The sequence below is a fragment of the Erinaceus europaeus genome, chromosome 11, assembly GCF_950295315.1.
Source record: "Erinaceus europaeus chromosome 11, mEriEur2.1, whole genome shotgun sequence".
Taxonomy (NCBI): Eukaryota; Metazoa; Chordata; class Mammalia; order Eulipotyphla; family Erinaceidae; genus Erinaceus; species Erinaceus europaeus.
In genome coordinates this window covers 110,532,471-110,551,328 of record NC_080172.1, presented here as the reverse complement: position 1 = coordinate 110,551,328, position 18,858 = coordinate 110,532,471, and the positions used below count along the sequence as shown (strand labels likewise).

At 40.0% G+C, this 18,858-nt stretch overlaps 1 protein-coding gene across 3 annotated transcripts in view; it reads left to right on the top strand.

Moving 5' to 3' along the window:
* KYAT3 (kynurenine aminotransferase 3) overlaps positions 1–18,858 on the top strand; it is a 66,671-nt gene that overhangs the window by 25,929 nt on the left and 21,884 nt on the right. For 2 of the 3 annotated variants that reach the window (XM_060202295.1, XM_060202296.1), the window contains exons 3-8: positions 243–301; positions 1,355–1,499; positions 5,464–5,613; positions 16,035–16,121; positions 18,044–18,169; positions 18,267–18,387. In XM_060202295.1, coding sequence (XP_060058278.1) covers positions 243–301; positions 1,355–1,499; positions 5,464–5,613; positions 16,035–16,121; positions 18,044–18,169; positions 18,267–18,387 — 688 coding nt within the window. The remainder of the gene's footprint in view (positions 1–242; positions 302–1,354; positions 1,500–5,463; positions 5,614–16,034; positions 16,122–18,043; positions 18,170–18,266; positions 18,388–18,858) is intronic. The other variant, XM_060202297.1, reaches the window with a different exon arrangement.

Sequence of the window (18,858 nt, the reverse complement as noted above, 5' to 3'; positions counted from 1 at the left end):
CTAGGATGATATTTCTGTTCTTCTGTGAGTAGATAACCACCTGTGGTTCATAAAAGGAATCATCTATGAATAATAGGAGCAAGGTGGATTTTTCTTCACAATTTTATATTGAATTTTGGGATGTCCCTTTATGTGACTGCTTTTTCCATGCCAACAATAGCAGTATTGTCCATGATTTTCTGACACTTTTAAGCAGTCAGTTAAAACAGTTTAAAAGTACTTTCAATACTTTTATCTTTCAGGCAATGTCATTGAAATTCAAAAATACAAAACGAATCGAAGGACTGGATAAAAACGTATGGTGGGTATTTTACAATAAGCAACAATATGCTGGTGGGGGGTTGGTTTTGCCTCCATCTTTTTACACCTATAGTTGGGAATCATTTGCATGATCTGTAATCTACAAATAAAACCACTTATTTTGATTCATCTGTTGAATAGAAATGGAATAGAAATGCACTAGAAGCAGAGGACAAAGAAGCTAGGTGCTTTGTGGAAAGGTCTTCTGATGTGGGAACTTTACCCTTTTTGTTGTGTGTTGGGACATTGCTAGGCCTCTCATACTAGTACTACTGCTCCCAGGCCAGCATTTTTCATTGTTTTTACTTGAGTGAGAGAAAAGATAAGTGCTTCTTGGTAGGAGTGTCACACCCATATAAGCCAGGCCATACTTTACCAGTTAGGCTATTTTCTTGGCCTGTTCTGTTTTTTTGTTTGTTTTATTTATACAAAGGAAACACTGACAAAAACCACAGGATAAGAGAGGTACAACTCCACACAATCCCCATCACCAGAACCCCGTATCCCTTGATAGCTTTCCTATTCTTTTTCCCTCTGGGAGTATGGACCCAAGGTCATTGTGGGGGCTTCTGTAATTGCTTCCCTGCTGAACATGGGCGTTGACAGGTGGATCCATACTCCCAGCCTGCCTCTCTCTTTCCGTAGTGGGGCGGGGTTCTGAGGAATTGGAGCTCCAGGACACATTGGTGGGGTCGTCTGTCCATCTCCTGGCCTGTTTTTAGTTTTATTGATTAATGGTTGGGATAGCCGAGAAAAATATATGTGATTAAAATATTGATATGCTAGAATAAGGAACATTAATCTCCTGCATTCAGTCATCACCGTATTAGGTAAAGTTATATTATCAGATGAGATCGGGCGTGTTCAGGGTGGTATGGCTGTAGATGGTAAAGTTTTAGTATTGCTGGGACATATTTGTTGTTGTTGAACATGTTTATTTTAATCTGCAAGGTCTTACTTTCAATGTTATCATTATGAACATATCAAGAATATGAGGTATAAGAGGCTACTTTTGTAACCAGAGTACTTATTCCTACTGGTATTTTTATTTCAGGATTGAGTTTACCAAGTTGGCGGCAGACCCCTCTGTTGTGAATCTTGGCCAAGGCCTCCCAGATATATCCCCTCCTGCATATGTAAAAGAGGAATTATCAAAGGTGGCAATGGTTGATAACCTGAATCAGTACACACGGGGCTTTGTAAGTATAAGGACTCTGTGTGGCAAGAGCTTGGAAATTATATTGTATTTGAGTGATCTCCTTCAGTCTTCTATATGTATTCGTCATTGGCTCACTGGGAATAAAAATCCCACTTTGATAGCCAGATAAACTCTAGCTTTGCCCTTACCTTCTAGAATGAGATACCCCTTTTCCACCCTTCTGCAGTCCTACCTTGGCCCTTCTTTCACTCTTGTTCCAAGATGGCATCCTATAATAACAGGGAGGGAGAAGATTCTTTTCAGACAGCTCTCTGTCATTAACACTCATGCCTCAGCATTGGTCTCTTAGTTAATATCTTCTCTTTCCAGCTATCTGTAGTTGTTCTCTTCCTGTTTCATTCCAGCCCTACCCTTGTGTGGTAAAATGCCAGACTAGCCATAGATTTTCTGGATTCTGCAAAACAAACAAAAAACCTACTATGACTTAGTGAGTTGAGCAAAGTCTTAGGACACAAGGTCAGTATACAAAAAAAAAAAAAAAATCCATTTCTAGATAGTAATAGTAGACAGAAAGTAGCATTCTCTAGAATAACACTTAGAATATTAGCACCAGACATAAAATATTTAAAATTGAACTTTTAGGGAGTCAGGTGGTAGCACTGTGGGTTAAGTGCACGTGGCACAAATCACAAGGACCGGTGTAAGGATCCTGGTTCGAACCTCCAGCTCCCCACCTGCGGTTTGAGCCCCCGACTCCCCACCTGCAGGAGAGTCACTTCACAAGCGATGAAGCAGGTCTGCCTGTGTCTATGTTTCTCTTCCTCTCTCTGTCTTCCCCTCCTCTCTCCATTTCTTTCTGTACTACCCAACAACAACATCAATAACTACAACAATTAAAAAAAAAGGGCAGCAAAAGGGAATAAATAAATAAACATTTAAAAAAAATTGAACCTTTAAAAATATGTTCAAGATCTATAAACTGAAAGGTATGAAATGCTGTTGAGAGAAATTAAGCAATATCTAAATGTCTGGTGTGATATATATTTACCTACTTTATGAAGCATGAATTATTTTTGTCATTAAACAATGGTTAAGCACAGACCCACATTTCTACAAAAAGAACTGCTGTGTTTGTAGTTACTTTCGGATCCTCTTTGCTAGAGTTTGTTAGACCTGGTGTTTAAAGGAAATTGTGGGTTTCTAGGACCAATGACCATCATTTCTTGCTCTTTCTACAACTCAAATGAATTTTTTGAGCTTGAATAGTTTTGTTTTTTAATTTTACCAGTTGTATTCTATCATCACCTGTACTATTAATGGTGCCAGTGGCTCATTATAATTTCTCAGTTTTCAAAACAGGAAATGTGCTATAAATATACTGACTTTAACTGGGTGGGTGGCTGTCAGGGACATGCCTGATAATGCCCTGGCAGGAATAAAAAGGTGACAAACGCAAATAAATGACTCACTTAGATAGTGTGCCACTTTGCCATGTGCATGACCCACATTTGAGCCCATGGCATTGAAAGAAACTTTAGTGTCTGTCTCTGCCTCTCTCTTTCTCCCTTCCCCTCTCTCTCTCTCTCCCTCTCTCCTTTTATTTTTTAAAGTTTCTTCCCTTCATATAAACAGAAATGGACAATTTGGAAAAATATCAAAGGGCCTTTTTCCTGTAAACCTAGAGAATAACAAATAGTCCCCCATTCCCCTACAGACTGACTAGTGTCTTTTTAGAGAACCCATATGCCTTCCAAACAAAGGGACATGACCTGTACTTAAACACTCATCCAAAAGTGTGAGAATATCAGGGTGTGGGACTAGGCAGTGGCACACAGTAGTTGAGTACACACCTTACCATGTACAAGGTTTTAAGTCCTCGATCTGCAAAGGAGAAGCTTCACAAGTGGTGAAACTATATTACAACTTTCTCTCTCTCTGCCTCCAGGGTTGCTGCAAATTCACGGCTCCTGCAGCCATTATTTCTATTATTATTATTATTATTAGACAGAGAAATTGAGAGAGGAGGGGAAGATAGAGAGGGAGAAAGATAAGACACCTGCAAACCTGCTTCACCACTTGTGAAGCAACCCTCCAGCAGGTAGGGAGCCGAGGCTCAATCTGGGATCCTTGCGCGGGTCCTTATACACGGGTACTAGGTGCACTTAATCCAGCGCAGCACCGCCTGCCCTCCCCCCCATCTCTCTTACTCTGTTTCTCTCAATCTCCCATTTCCGTCTCAGTTTTTCTCTGTCCTACCAAAGTAAACCAGTCAATCAATCAATATTTTTTAAAAGAACATCAGGGTGATTACCCAAAAGAAAAATATTATATATTTAAAATTTGACTTCTGGGGACCAGGTGGTGGCGCACATAGTTCAGCATTCACACTACACTAAGCAAGGACACAGGTTTAAGCCCCTGGTCCCCACCTGCAGGGGGAAAGCTTCACAAGTGGTGATGCAAGGTTGCAGGTGTCTCTCTGCCTCTCTATCTCCCCCTCCTCTCTCAATTTCTCTCTGTCACTATCCAATAATAAATAAATTTAAAAATTTGATTTCAGAACCAAATAAGACAAAGAGAAAAAGGTAAGGGAAAAGAGAAAGAGGGAAGAGAAGATAACACTGAAGAAGAGAAAATCAAGGAAAATCTAGTCACGACATCATGGGGCTCTCCATGTCTTAGATTTTGAGCATTTTACATGTCATTCCTCTTAAAAACATTGTTCTCCTGTGTGTATGCTGCCTACCCTTGACCAGTGAGAATGGTCTTCCTAACATGTACTGTAACATCAACGTCTCTTGGTTAAATTGGCCCACTCTCCATAGTTCCATTGATGGGCTGGACTTTTTCCCTACATACACAGGTGATAAATTGTTAGCTTAGGCTTTAAGAATTATTTTAACTGCAAAAAAGAAAATCTAATTCTCTTCAATATAATTTAGTTACTGCAATAAAATTAAATGTGATTTAATTACGACAAAATATCTGAGTGGCTTGGAAAGTACATATGCCATAACAATGCTCTGGTTCTCGCTCACTCTATTATTAATAAATAATTAATTTTTTAAGTTTTTTTCTTTTTATTTATTTATTTTCCCTTTTGTTACCCTTGTTTTTTTAGTATTGTTGTAGTTATTGATGCGCCACATGTGCTTAAACCGCTACACTACTGCCCGACTCCCAATAATCAATTTTTTAAACATGTATCTATATACATATGTAGTATATGTGTAATATTTGGTATGAAAGTCAATTTTTATTCAAAGCAAATCATTTGAAGATTTGTGTTCCAAAACCAAACATGTAAGAGAAAATTTTCAGTCAGTAGCAAATCTTTCACTGTTCATATAGGAATACTCTGATAGTATGGAATATTTTTTTAATTTCCATTAAAATATATATTGCATACCTAAGGCCCCAGAGGTGCTAGGTTCAATCCCTGACACTAGTCTAAGGCAAAGCTGAGTAGGACTCTGGTCTTTCTCTTTTCTTTTTCTCTCTCATTCTTTTTCTCTCTGTGTGTCTGTATATATCTCATAAAAAACATTTTTAAATTACATTCATTTTCAGGAGTCTGGCATTAGCGCAGCAGGTTAAGCACACCTGGCACAAAGTGCAAGGACTGGCATAAGGATCCCAGTTCGAGCCCCCGGCTCACCACCTGCAGGGGAGTTCCTTCACAGGCAGTGAAGCAGGTCTGCAGATGTCTATCTTTCTCTCCCCCTCTCTGTCTTCCCCTCCTCTCTCCATTTCTCTCTGTCCTGTCCAACAATGACAACATCAACAACAATAATAACTACAAAACAATAAAAACAACAAGGGCAACACAAAGGACATAAATAAATATTTTTTAAAACACATTCATTTTCTTTGGGCATACACAAGGCCAAATTATAAAAGCTCTTGTCATTTTACAACCAAATTACCTCAACAAAGTAAGTCCCACAATCGAACTCAAGGGTTTTTCTTTTGTTTTGTTTTGTTTTGTTGTTCATTTTCAACAGGGTCATCCGTCACTTGTGAAAGCTTTGTCTTGCCTGTATGAAAAGTTTTATCAAAAGCAAATCAATCCAAATAAAGAAATCCTTGTGACAGTAGGTGCATATGGATCCCTTTTTAATGCAATTCAAGGATTAATTGATGAGGGAGATGAGGTAAGTAGATTAATGTTATCATGACACATATATTGATCATGGCTCAGCTTGCCTTTGAATCGTTTACACTGTGTCCTTTTTAAAATCAGTCTCAAGTTGTAAAGCTTATGCAGTAAAGTTCACAAAGTGTCAATGTATAGCCTCACAAGATTTTGTCTCTCTGTGTTAACATGCATACACTTCTCTGCTATCACAAATGATAGGAAGGTAAAATGTTTAGCCAGCTTCTTGCTAGTCTGTCTTCTCTCAGGGCTAGTCGCTTCTGTCTTCTTCCATAGCAAGTGCATTTTGTCTACCTTTCCTGCTTATCTAAATGGAATCATACAATGTGTAGTCTTTTGTCTGACTTCTTCCATTCATTATGTTTGTGAGAGTCACTTTTTTTTGTAGTTCTTAACAATTGTTTTATATTTAGATAAGATCAGGTGGAAGGATGCAGTGATGGGATAAACTTTTAATTTTTGCTACTTAAATTAGCTTTTATGGGCTATAGGACAAGCTCACCAGGTAGGGTGCCTACCTTGCCATGGGAGCAGCCTGTGAGCATGTCAAATTTTGACACCACAGGGGAGTACCATAATACTAGGAGCATTTCTGCTTTTGTGTTTGTTTTGCATGTCTATCTGTCTGTCTGTCTGTCTATCTCTGTCTCTGAATAAAAAAGTAACCTGGAGGGCAGTGAAACCACACATGAGGCCCTGGCTCGTGAGAAAAATCAAGTTAACTAAATACATAAAATTCCAAAACCTTTCATCTCAACTCAAGGTCAGTATCTTTTTTTGTGTGTGTGTGCCCAGTGTTAGCAGCTCCTTTTGAGGGATCTATAATAAGTAAGAAGACTGAACAGCATGTTTTTCTTGCTGTGATGTAAAATCTACTTTGGCATTAAGCTTAATCATCCATATTCATCCTTCCTTATTTTGATTATAATATCTCTGCTTCAATATTACCTGGCTTCCTCTACCAGTTCTGAAGGATGGAGCGTGCTAGGCAGTACTGGATAATACGTAAGTGGGGTAGTAAGAAAACAAGGGGTCTACTGTTCTAGTATAAATCTGAAAAACTCCAGAGAGATGTTGTGTAAGTTGTGTCTGAAGAGTAAATATCAACCCTGAACTGTCGTTTTTGACGGGTTAGGTTGTTTTCTCCGGGCTGGCTTCACGGGCGGGTAACAGACGACCAGGGACTCATAGTTGAGCTGTAGGCAGTATCTCTTTATTCATGCAGGACTCAGCACAATCTAAGCCGAGCTAAGCTAAACTCAAGGTAAAGTACTCTAAAACTCACAATGCTGTCTTTATATATACTTGTCAAGTAGGGTGGAAACAGGATGTGACATAGAGAGGGTGGAGAGAAAAGTGACTGGTGAAAATCAGAGTGTGACAAAGAAGGGGCAGAGCAGGCGAGAATCCTATCACTGAACCACAGTGCCCTGGAGGGAGGGTGGAACTTGTTAACAGTGGTTATGTAAATAGAATAGTGTTAAGCAGGGGGGATTTAAACAAAATGAAACAGAAGGGGTCTCATGCATACCAACACTGAACTATGTTGTTAACTCCTTTCTTTGAAGTTTAATAGAACTTTATTTCTACCTGATATATATATGATACCAGTATTACTTGTGTAATTCTTTTTAAATTTTTTTTAATTTAATTTAATTTTTGTTAATACCAGAGTACTGCTCAGCTCTGGCTCATGGTGGTGCTGGGGATTTAAATTTGTATTTTATTATTAGAGACCGAGATAAATCAAGAGGGGAAGGAGAGAGAGGAGGGAGAGATACCTGCAGCCCTGCTTCACCACACATGAAGCTTTCCTCCTGCAGGTGGGGACACACTGTCATGTGTGCACTTAACCAGGTTCACCACCCACCTGACCCTATTCTGTATTTTTTTTTTTTACCAGAGCACTATTCAACTCTAGTTTATGGTGATATTGGGAATTGAACCTGGGACCTTTGGTACTTCAGGCAGAAAAGTCTTTTTGTATAAGCATTGTGCTCTCTGCCCTTATCTCTATCCCCTTCTCTCATGCCAGATAATTATGTAAGTAAACAAGTTAGTGAAATGCAGCCATACTTTCCTGTATATAACCTCCTACTAAATAATTGAAAATTCTACTAGATACAAGTTAAATAGTTTTATTATAGTACAACCCAGAACTTAGATACTAAGGGCTCACTAAATATTCTTCAAATAGAGAATGGGTAGTTCTCTTTAGAAAAATAGAGAAAGTGGGAGTCGGGCAGTGGCAAAGTGGGTCAAGCAAGTAGCGCAAAGCCTAAGGACTGACGTAAAGATCCCGGTTCGAGCCCCCGGCTCCCCACCTGCAGGGGAGTCAGCAGGTGTCTGTCTTTCTCTCCCCCTATCTATATTCCCCTCCTCTCTCCATTTCTCTCTCTCCTATCCATCTACAGATTCAGCAATAACAACAACAACAATAATAACTACTACAATAAAACAACGAGGGCAACAAAAGGGAATAAATAAATATTTTAAAAAAGAAAAGAAAAATAGAGAAATTGTAGCAAAGAGTGTCTGGTGTTTTGCTTCACTTTCCCTTCCTTGCCTTCCCAATTAATTTCTTTACTGATCTCTCACTGCCCAGCAGGCACAGTGCTTCCCTCCACCCCAGGGTTACAAAGGTAGGTTATGTTACACCTTAGAATTTTATAGACTCATTTAGAACTCAGTAAGGGAAAGATCAATTCCTGTCTCATTTCTTTGTCCTCCACAATGACTAGGATCCAACAAAATGTATTGTATTTAGTTGGTGCTCAATGTGAATTGAATACCTACTATAATTGAAGATTTTTGTAGAATGCAAGGGCCACTTATGGCTTCAGTAAGAAAAGTCTTGAACACTTTATAAGAGGGAACAAACAGGAAGATGTGCAAAGTTACGACTTAGTCTAGGATTGTGGAAGTATAATTATTATTAACAGAATTTTCAGAAACACACACGCTTATATCATGGCACAGGAGGGACGCAGTGGATAAAGTGCTAGACTTTCCAGCATGTGGTCCCAAATTTGATCCCTGGCATCACGTGTGCCAGATTGACTCTCTGGTTTTCTCTGCCTGCCCCTCCTTTTTATTAATAAATAAATATTTTAATGTTGCTATTGTTTTATCTAGCAGTAGTAATTGTATCCATTTATTCATTAAGTTGTTCAAAAAACTACATACTCATGGGTGAATATATCTTTACCATTTATGCAAGTAGACAACAAGAGACTTAACCTACAATTCAGTAGAATGCCAGCCATTAAAATAACATCTAATAGGGCCAGAAGATAGCTTACCTGGTAGAATTTGTGCCTTGCTATGCACACACGGCTCCAGGTTCAAGCCCTATGTGATAATGGCTTCAACATGCCATTCGGGGTACCCCTCTAAATGGTGCAGTAGTACTTTGGTATCTCTTACTACTTCTACTTCTCTTCCTCCTCCTTTCCCTCCTCCTCCTTCTCTATCAGAAATAAAAGGACAGATAAAATAAATCAGCCTGTCAACACAGGAAATCCACATGCATGAGACCCTGCACAGTAACCAAAAAAAAAATGTATTAAAAATATGTAAGTTTTAAATAATTTTTATTTGTTAATAGTTTGTCACAGGATCGTAAGATTACAATGTCGAGTTCCACACCACACCCACCACCAAAGTTCTGTATCTCCACCCTCCCATCTCCCAAACATAACCACCAGAGTTCTCATAAGTCTTTTTTTTTAATTTCTATTTATAAAAAGGAAACACTGACAAAAACCATAGGATAAGAGGGAAACAACTCCACACAGTTCCCACCACCAGAACTCCATATCCTATCCCCCTCCTGATAGCTTTCCTATTCTTTATCGCTCTGGGAGCATGGACCTAGGATCATTGTGGGGTGCAGAAGGTGGAAGGTCTGGCTTCTGTAATTGCTTCCCTAGTGAACATGAGTGTTGGCAGGTCGATCCATACTCCCAGCCTGTCTCTCTTTTTCCCTAGTGGGGCAGGGCTCTGGGGAAGCAGGGCTCTAGGACACATTGGTGGGGTCATCTGCCCAGGGAAGTCCAGTTGGCATCATGGTAGCATCTGGGACCTGGTAGCTGAAAAAAAAAGTGTTAACATAAAGCCATACAAATTGTTGACTAATCATGAACCTAAAGGCTGGAATATTGCAGATGAAGATTTTGGGTCTCCGTTTCAGAAATAGCTAGTAGGTCTATTTTAGGTATATTCCAAATAGCCCGTGACTTTACTAGTTTTTTTTCCTGAGCCTGACCTCTGATATGCAGGTGGACCCAAGTTACTGTCTGGGGAAATGATGTCATGGCTGGGAAAGGGGCTAGAAAGCTTGATCAGGGAAGACAATAGCTCCCAAATATGGGGACAATGTATAAATACTGTTGACTGTAAACCCCATCGATTTGATCTGGGACCCATGTTCAGCACAGGAGCCTATGTGACCTCTGCATCCCTGTAGATCTGAGCTCACATTCTGTGGTCATGAGTAGGAATGTTCCAAGCTGCCCCAATTTCAGGACCCATCTTCCTCAGGTGGAAGATAGAGTATGTTGTGCAGCCTACCTTCGGAGGATGGAACATTCTCTGCTGTTGTTGATCCACATTGAAGGCAAGGTCCTTTTAAACAGTTTGATTTCTTCTTCTTTGGATTTTTTTTTTTTTGGCAAGTTCATGTAAATCAGATCTCTAGATTCCACATATGAATGAAACCACCTGGTACTTATCTTTCATCTCTTTTTTCACTAAGCATAATCACCTCTAGTTCTATTCATTTTGTCCCAGAGGAGAAAATATCATCTTGTTTGTTTGCAGAGTAGTACTGCATGGGAATAGATAGATAGATAGATAGATAGATAGATAGATAGATGACATGTATAGTTGTTTTCATTAACATCAAGAATAACCTTATGGGTTATTCTTATATATACTTATATATGGGTTATATATCTTATGGGATATATATATCCCATAACTTCTGTAGCCAGTCATCTGTTAATGGGTATTTGGGCTGCTTCCACTCTCTGACTATTGTGAATAATGCAGCTATGAACACAGCTGTTGTTGTGTTCCTTGTTCTATCAATACTGATCATATTATTAAAAGTTGGAATTCCTTTGCTGCTTCTTTTCATGTGGGACTCCTTTCATTAATTCTTGCAAAACAGGTTTTGTAGTGGAAAATTCCTTCAGCTTCTGAATGTTGGAAAATATCTTTATTCTCCCCCATATTTGAAAGATAACCTAGTAGAGTACAGAATTTATGGCTGACAACTCTTTTAACTTTTTATACTTTGAATATGTCATTCCACTTCCTCTATGCCTCTAGGGTTTGTGACGAGAAATCTGATGAAGGCCTGATGGTTCTGTCTTTGAACGTGACATTCTTCCTTTCCCTGGCAGCCTGTAATATTTTTTCCTTATACCTGGTATTTGATAGTTTTACAAGAATGTGTCTTAATGTGTGCTGTTTTGAATTCAAAAATTATATGTGTTCACCTACTTGAATGTTTTGAACATTGAACATTTGAGCATCTATATTTTGAATATTGCTCAAGTATGGAAAATTTTCTGCTAAAATTTCTCTACTCCTCTCTTCTTCCTCAAGGGTCCCAATAACTTGAATACTCATTCATCTTTCTGATGGAGTCTGCTATTTCATTGAGAATTGTTGCACTCAAAGTGACCTTTGGGCTCTGCAGTTCTCTATGGAGTTTTTTGTTTGTTTCCTGTACTTCGTAAAATTCTTTTGTAAAATGATCACTGAGTTCTTGATTAACTTTAGTTTCTTAAAGTGATTTCATAATGAGTTTTCTTATCTTTTTAAATATTTATTTATTCCCTTTTTGTTGCCCTTGTTTTATTGTTGTAGTGATTATTGTTGTTGTTATTGATGTCATCGTTGGATAGGACAGAAAGAAATGGAGAGAGGAAGGGAAGACAGGGAGGGGAGAGAAAGATAGACACTTGCAGCCCTGTTTCACCACCTGTGAAGCAACTCCACTGCAGGTGGGGAGCCAGGGTCTCAAACTGGATCCTTACGTCTGTCCTTGTGCTTTGCACCATGTGGCACTTAACCTGCTGCGCGACTCCCTCATAATGAGTTTTCTGAGCTCTTGCTTTGTCATTTTTTTTTCTACATCTGAACCTGTCTGGTCATTGGGTTTTCTGTCATTGTCAATGTCTGCATGTAGTGTAGTTTTGTTGTTGTGCCAGCAGGAGGCACTGTAGCTAAGGTGTTTGATTTCCCTGTTTATATATCTTGATGGGGGAGGGGAGATCTTATTCTGAGTCAGGAGGCCAAGTCAGTGTCGCTGATGTTTATATGGGGTCTCCTTGCAACAGCATTGAAAACTCAAGAAGTCACAGTTATAAATTAGTGAGATTTTTAAGCAATTTTTAACAGTTCTTTTTTGCTTAAACTCAAGCATAGAAATGGAGCGTCTCAGCCACCAATCTCCCAATTTTATGCAAACTATCCCCAGCACCCATTTTTAGTCCTCAGAACCACTCCCTCACACCCTTTCCATCCACAACCACACACGTCTGTACTCACCTGTAGCTAAGATTATTTCCTTTTTTTCTTCCTTCTTTTTTTGTAATTTTTTAATTTTATTTTCCCTTTTGTTGCCCTTGTTTTTTTTATTCTTGTTGTAGTTATTGTTGTTGTTATTGATGTTGTCGTTGTTAGATAGGACAGAGAGAAATGGAGAGAGAGGGGGAAGACAGAGAGGCGGAGAGAAAGAGAGGCACCTGCAGACTTGCCTCACCGCCTGTAAAGTGACTCCCCTGCAGGTGGGGAGCCGGGGGCTCGAACCAGGATCCTTATGCTGGTCCTTGCAGCTTTGCGCCACCTGCACCTAACCTGCTGTGCTACGCCTGACCCCCTCTTCCACTCTTTTCTCTCTCTCTCTCTTTCTCTCTCTCTTCTTTTTTTTTTTTTTGTTTAACTCAGATCCAGAAGTGTGGTTTGCCTCAGCTGTCACTGTCCCAGTTTGGTGCCAGCTGTTTCTGAGGACAGTGGCCTTTTAGACCCAGAAATCTCTCCCTCACCCCTCTTCATCCACGAGCCACACGTGTCTGTACTCACCGGTGGCTTGGTGATTTTCTGAAGAAATCCTGCTTGTGGGGGTCCAGCAGTAGCTCAGTGGGTAAAGCGCACATGGTGCAAAGCACAGGGACCAGCATAAGGATCCCAGTTCAAGCCCTGGGCTCTCCACCTGGGGGGGGAGGGTTGGTCGCTTCACAAGCAGTGAAGCAGGTCTGCAGGTGTCTGTCTTTCTCTCCCCCTCTCTGTCTTCCCCTCCTCTCTCCATTTCTTTCTGTCCTATCCAACAACAACAATAATAACAACTACAAATGATAAACAACAAGGGCAACAAAAAGGGAAAAAAATAGCCTCCAGGAGCAGTGAACTTGTAGTGCAGGCACTGAGCCCCAGCAATAACCCTGGAGGTAAAAAAAAAAAAAAAAAAGGAAAAAGGAAAAGGAAAAAAATCCTGCTTGTATCTTCTTGAGTTTTTCAAGTGCTTTTCGTTGCTTTTCCAAGTTAACAGGGTAGAGCAAGAGTGAGTCTTCTGCTACTGCATGTCAGGTCGATTGCTACCAGGCCTGAGCCAAAAATACGAATTTTTTTAAGTTTGATAATTTACCATTGTATAAATTCATCTCTACTTACCAATAATCCTAAAAATAGTAACTATCATAAATTTGTTAGTGGTCAGTAAATTATATGTTCAAGCACTCTTTACATAAGAGCAAAAAGGCAAATGCTAGATCTAATTAGCACATTAACTAAATTAAATTGATTGGCCCACTGATGTGAAACTGGACATGACTGATTGAGAGAGGGGATGCAGGGGCTAGGGTCAAGGACTACAGTTCAAGGGACTAGGGACAAAGGTAGTATCCAGATCTAACTCACACAGAGGAAAATTGGGGTACCAAACACTAGCAGTAGCATCCTAACGGGTCTCCCTGCTTCCAGTCTTTGTATCAGGGTGCAGGGTGCTTTTGGAGGAAAGGAGGAAATAAATTTACTCTTAAGATGATACTTAAAATTATAACAGCGGGGCCGGGTGGTGGTGCACCTGGTTAAGTGCAGGTCTTACCATGCATAAGAACTCAGGTTCAAGCCCCCTTTCCCCACCTGCAGGGGGATAGCTTTACTAGTGGTGAAACAGTGCTGCAGGTGTCTCTCTGTCTCTCTCCCTTTCCACCTTCCCTCCCTTTCAATTTCTCTCTGTTCTATCAAATACAAAAAATAAAGCTTAAAAAATTAACAGAGAGTCTGGCTGGTGGCACATCTGATTGAGCACACATGTTACAATGCACAAAGACCCAGGTTCGAGCCCCCAGCCGCCACATGCAGGGGGAATGCTTTGCGAGTGGTGAAGCAGTGCTGCAGGTGCCTCTTGTCTCTCTCCCTATCACCCCATTCCCTCTCAATTTCTGGCTATGTCCAATAAATAAATAAATAAAGATAATAAAAAAATAACAGCAAGCACTGCAATGCTCTCTTTTCATTAAAATATTAATTCTGCCACATCCTGAGATTTTCAAGTTTGATATTTCAAGAAATATCTAATGTTTTGGCCTAGACATCCCTTTGAGAGCCATTACCCTTCCTTGAGAGATATCCGCTATGCACATATAAAAGTTTGCATATGATTTCATGCCTCTCCACTGCAAGACTATACATTCGTCTCCATAGGACACCCAGGACTCCCCGTGAAGTCTCCCTGGACAAATTTATCTCCAAATCCTCTTCCACTGGGATGCTAACACTGTGAAGACAAGGTCTGCTTTGTTTTTGTTTTTCATTGCTGCATCTCACATGTTGTATGGAGTCTCACATACTGCAAGTACACAATATTTAGGCTTGTTTTTTTTAAATATTTATATATTCCCTTTTTGTTGCCCTTTTTGTTTTATTGTTGTAGTCATTAACATCTTTCTTGTTGGCTAAGACAGAGATAAATGGAGAGAGGAGGGGAAGACAGAGAGTGGGAGAGAAAGATAGACACCTGCAGACCGGCTTCACCACCTGTGAAGCGACTCCTACAGGTGGGGAGCTGGGGGGCTCAAACTGGAATCCTTATGCTGGTCCTGTGCTTTGCGCCACCTGCGTTAACCCACAGTACTACCGCCCAACTCCCAGGTTTTGTTTTTTTTTCCAAGTGAGACATCCAAGTCTCTGGTTCAATCTCCAGATTGTTTTTTTTTTTTTAATTATCTTTATTTATTTGTTATACAGAGACAGTCAGAAATCAAGAGGGGTGGGGAGATAGGGAGAGACAGAGAGAGGTCAGCAGCACTGCTTCATCAGTCACAAATTTTTCCGCCTGCAGGTGGGGACCAGGGGCTCAAACCTGAATCCTTGAGCATTGTAATGTGTATTCAACCAGGTGTGCCACCACCTGGCCCCATGGTATTTTTTTTTTTAGTTTGTTTTGATTTTTTTTAAAGACTTTTATAAAGGAAATGCTGCTTTATAAGATTAATGTTGTCTCGAGGTATAATTTTACAACTGTGTGTTAACACACCTTTCCCACCACCACCTTGCCCTTTCCCTCCAGTGAAGGGAATTAGACCTCTACCTGCTACCCCTTTAGTGACCTTAAAGCCCTAGGCATAGGCTAGAGGGATGTTAATGCCTCACCCTCTTTGTCCCCTTGCTTTGTTTCCTAAATTCCACATATAAGTGAGACCATCTAATATTGTTAGTTTTTTCCCTTGAGTCACACTTTTCACACAGTGTTTGAATGAAATAAAGACTGATTTTTAAAAAATAGGGCAGGGGAGAGAGCGTAAAGGGTATGCAAAGACACTCTCATGCCTGAGGCTCCAAGGGCTCAGGTTCATTCCCCTCTACCACCATAAATCAGAGCTGAGCAGAGTTCTGGTAAATTAAAAGTAAGTGAAATTTAAAAATAAGACAGATCGTGGTCTAGGAGGTGGCACAGTGGATAAAACATTAGACTCTCAAACATGAGGTCCTGAGTTCACTCCGCAGCAGAGCAATCCGTACCAGAGCAATGTCTGGTTCTTTCTCCCCTATCTTCATGAATAAATAAAATCTTTTGAAAAAATAAATAAATAAAAATAAGACAGATCTAGTATATACATTTGGAAGTATAATGAAGAATTTTTCTAGGGGGCAGGTGGTTGTACACCTGGTTGAGTGCACATATGGTAGTGCTCAAGGACCCTAGTTCAAGCCCCCAGTTCCCACCTGCAGGGGAAAGCTTCACAAGAGGTGAAGCAATGCTACAGGTGTCTGTCTCCCCTACCTTCCCCCTTCTCTCTCCATTTCTCTCAGTCTCTATCAAATAAGTAAATACTAAAAATATTACAAAAAAAAAAAAAAAAACCCAAGACTGATATGTTCTGGTCTTATTTGGCTTTATTTCAGGTGATAATAATAGTGCCCTTCTATGACTGCTATGAGCCCATGGTGAGAATGGCTGGAGCAACACCTGTCTTCATCCCCTTAAGATCTGTAAGTTCACCAATGCAATTCACCCACTTTTAAAAAGTTTTGAAAGGAGGGTGAGAGTAGATGTTCAGCTTCACTGGGGGTTGGGGGGAAGGGGGACCCAAACAGTCCTTTGGTGGTGGGAATGGTGTTGATGTACACTCCTATTAACTTGTAGTTTTATATATATATATATATATATGAAAAAAAAGTTTTGAAAGTACCAATTATTATGTCAGTAATAAATTTCTATTTTGCATTATGGGATCTACTCTATATATCTACCTCTCCTGTGACTGAAGGTAATCAAAGATTCTGAGGGGGGATTGGTGTTACTTTATCATGTGTTTGTATGTTTCTGTGGTATCAGCATCTCCACTGTGTGTAAGATTCTCTTGTGATAGTGTATCTCCCTCATAGCACAGGCCTAAGACCATCTCTGACTCCATTTAGAGCACTGCTCCCTAGGGCCTTATAGTATGAGATATAAGCTAGGGACAAATAAATGCTTTTGGAGACCTATATAAAGTGAGTTTTTGTGGGGAAGGCAGCAGCACACCTGGTTAAGCACACACATTAAGATGCACAAGGCGGGAGTCGGGCTGTAGTGCAGTGGGTTAAGCGCAGGTGGCGCAAAGCACAAGGACCGGCATAAGGATCCCAGTTCGAACCCCGGCTCCCCACCTGCAGGGGAGTCGCTTCACAGGCAGTGAAGCAGGTCTGCAGGTGTCTATCTTTCTCTCCTCCTCTCTGTCTTCCCCTCCTCTCTCCATTTCTCTCTGTCCTATCCAACAACGACGACAACAACAATAATAACTACAACAATAAAACAACAAGGGCAATAAAAGGGAATAAATAAATTAAATAAACAATAAATTAAAAAATAATAATAATTAAAAAAAAGATGCACAAGGACCCAGGTTCAAGGGAAAGCTTCACAAGTGGTGAAGCAGGGCTTCAGGTGTCTTTATTGTCTCTTTCCCTCTCTGTCTTTCCCCTCTCAATTTCTCTCTCAAATGATAAATGTCGGGCATTAAGCCAGCTCCCCCTCTTCCACCCTGCATTGCTGATGCTATAGCCTATTTACATAATCATTGTTTTGCCTGAAAGATTCCCACCCATTCCATTCCATTGATCTATCTTCTTTGAGACCTGCCCTGCCTGCAGGGTAATATTAATCCTACCAGTTAAAACCATCGCAACAGTTGCTAAGGAAGTTTATACCTTTCCAGCCCGCTTTTGCCTTTCTCCACCCCCTTTCCTAGACATTTCCATTTCCAACTTGCCACTTACGGTTCTATCCTATAAAAGTGTTGTCTCTGATCAATAAAGGTTGCATTACCTCACTCCATGTGTTTGGTTCCTGAGTCATCTCCCTCACATCACTGAGTGAGTAGCAGCCCAGACGACTTCTCCAACCCAGAGAGTACGCGCCCAGGAAGGGGCACCCCAGCGCTAGCCCAGCAGATAAATAAAATAAAGATAAATTAACTAATTAAAAAACTTTACAAAAAATTAAAAATTAAAGTGAGTTTCTGTTCTGTTTATCTTTAGGAATAGGATATAGTACCATTGTCTTTTTTAAATCTTATCATAGTAAGTGTTTATTATATTTATTACATAGTAAATATCACTAAGGTAAATTACAGAATTTTCATCTAACCTTACAAAAATTAGCCATAGTTATAGGTGATTTATTTGAAAAAATATATTCCTTTAGCAGCTGTGGATGTTGACAAAAGTTCATTTTGCCATTTAGCTTGTATGAACAAGAGTTTAGTTCCTCTTAGGTTCTCAAAGCAGAACTAAAGTCTAATTATCTCCATTATTGTCTTTGTTAGTCATTCATTCAGTTACCTTTGCCATGTCTTCCTCTAATTTTTCTTGATAAGGTTATTGATTATAAGACAAAAAACATGGACTAATCAAATTACATTCTTCCTTAGAAACCTGTTAATGGGAAGAGATGGTCTAGTTCTGACTGGACCTTAGATCCTCAAGAATTGGAAAGTAAATTTAATCCCAAAACCAAAGCCATTATACTAAATACTCCACATAACCCTTTTGGAAAGGTGAGTCTTTGGTTGCATTATAGTCTTTTGACCCCTTGGTTTCTCATATGTTGAATAGTCATCAACTTTGCTCTTTTGTTTCCTTTACTATATATAGGTGTACACCAAAGAGGAACTCCAAGTCATTGCTGACCTCTGCATCAAATATGACACACTCTGCATCAGTGATGAGGTCTATGAGTGGCTTGTGTATACTGGAAATAAGCATTTAAGAATAGGTACTGATTACTACTTAGAGTCACCTGTCTAGATGTGTTTGGGCACATATGGAATGACTGATTGAAAAAGGCCCCAGAAATGTATTATATCTGTAAGAGAACATAAAAATAATAGTTGATAGCTCACTTGGGAGAGTCCCCCTGCTTTGTGATTTGTATGACCCATACTCTAGTCCTGGTCCCTTGGTACTAATGAAAGCTTCAGTGCTGTTGGAGCAGTGTGGGTGGAAGGGAGAGAGGCTGTCTGTCTCTTTCTCTCTCTGGAAAAAAAAAAGTTGGCCTGAGTTGTAAAGTCTGGGAAATGAACACAGAGACACACAAATTGTAGTACTTAAAGGAATAACACTTGCATGGATTACTACATAGATTAGAATGACAAATCATGGGAGTCTGGTGTTAGCACAGCGGGTTAAGCACACGTGGCACAAAGCTCTAGGACTGTCATAAGTATCCCGGTTCGAGCCCCCGCTC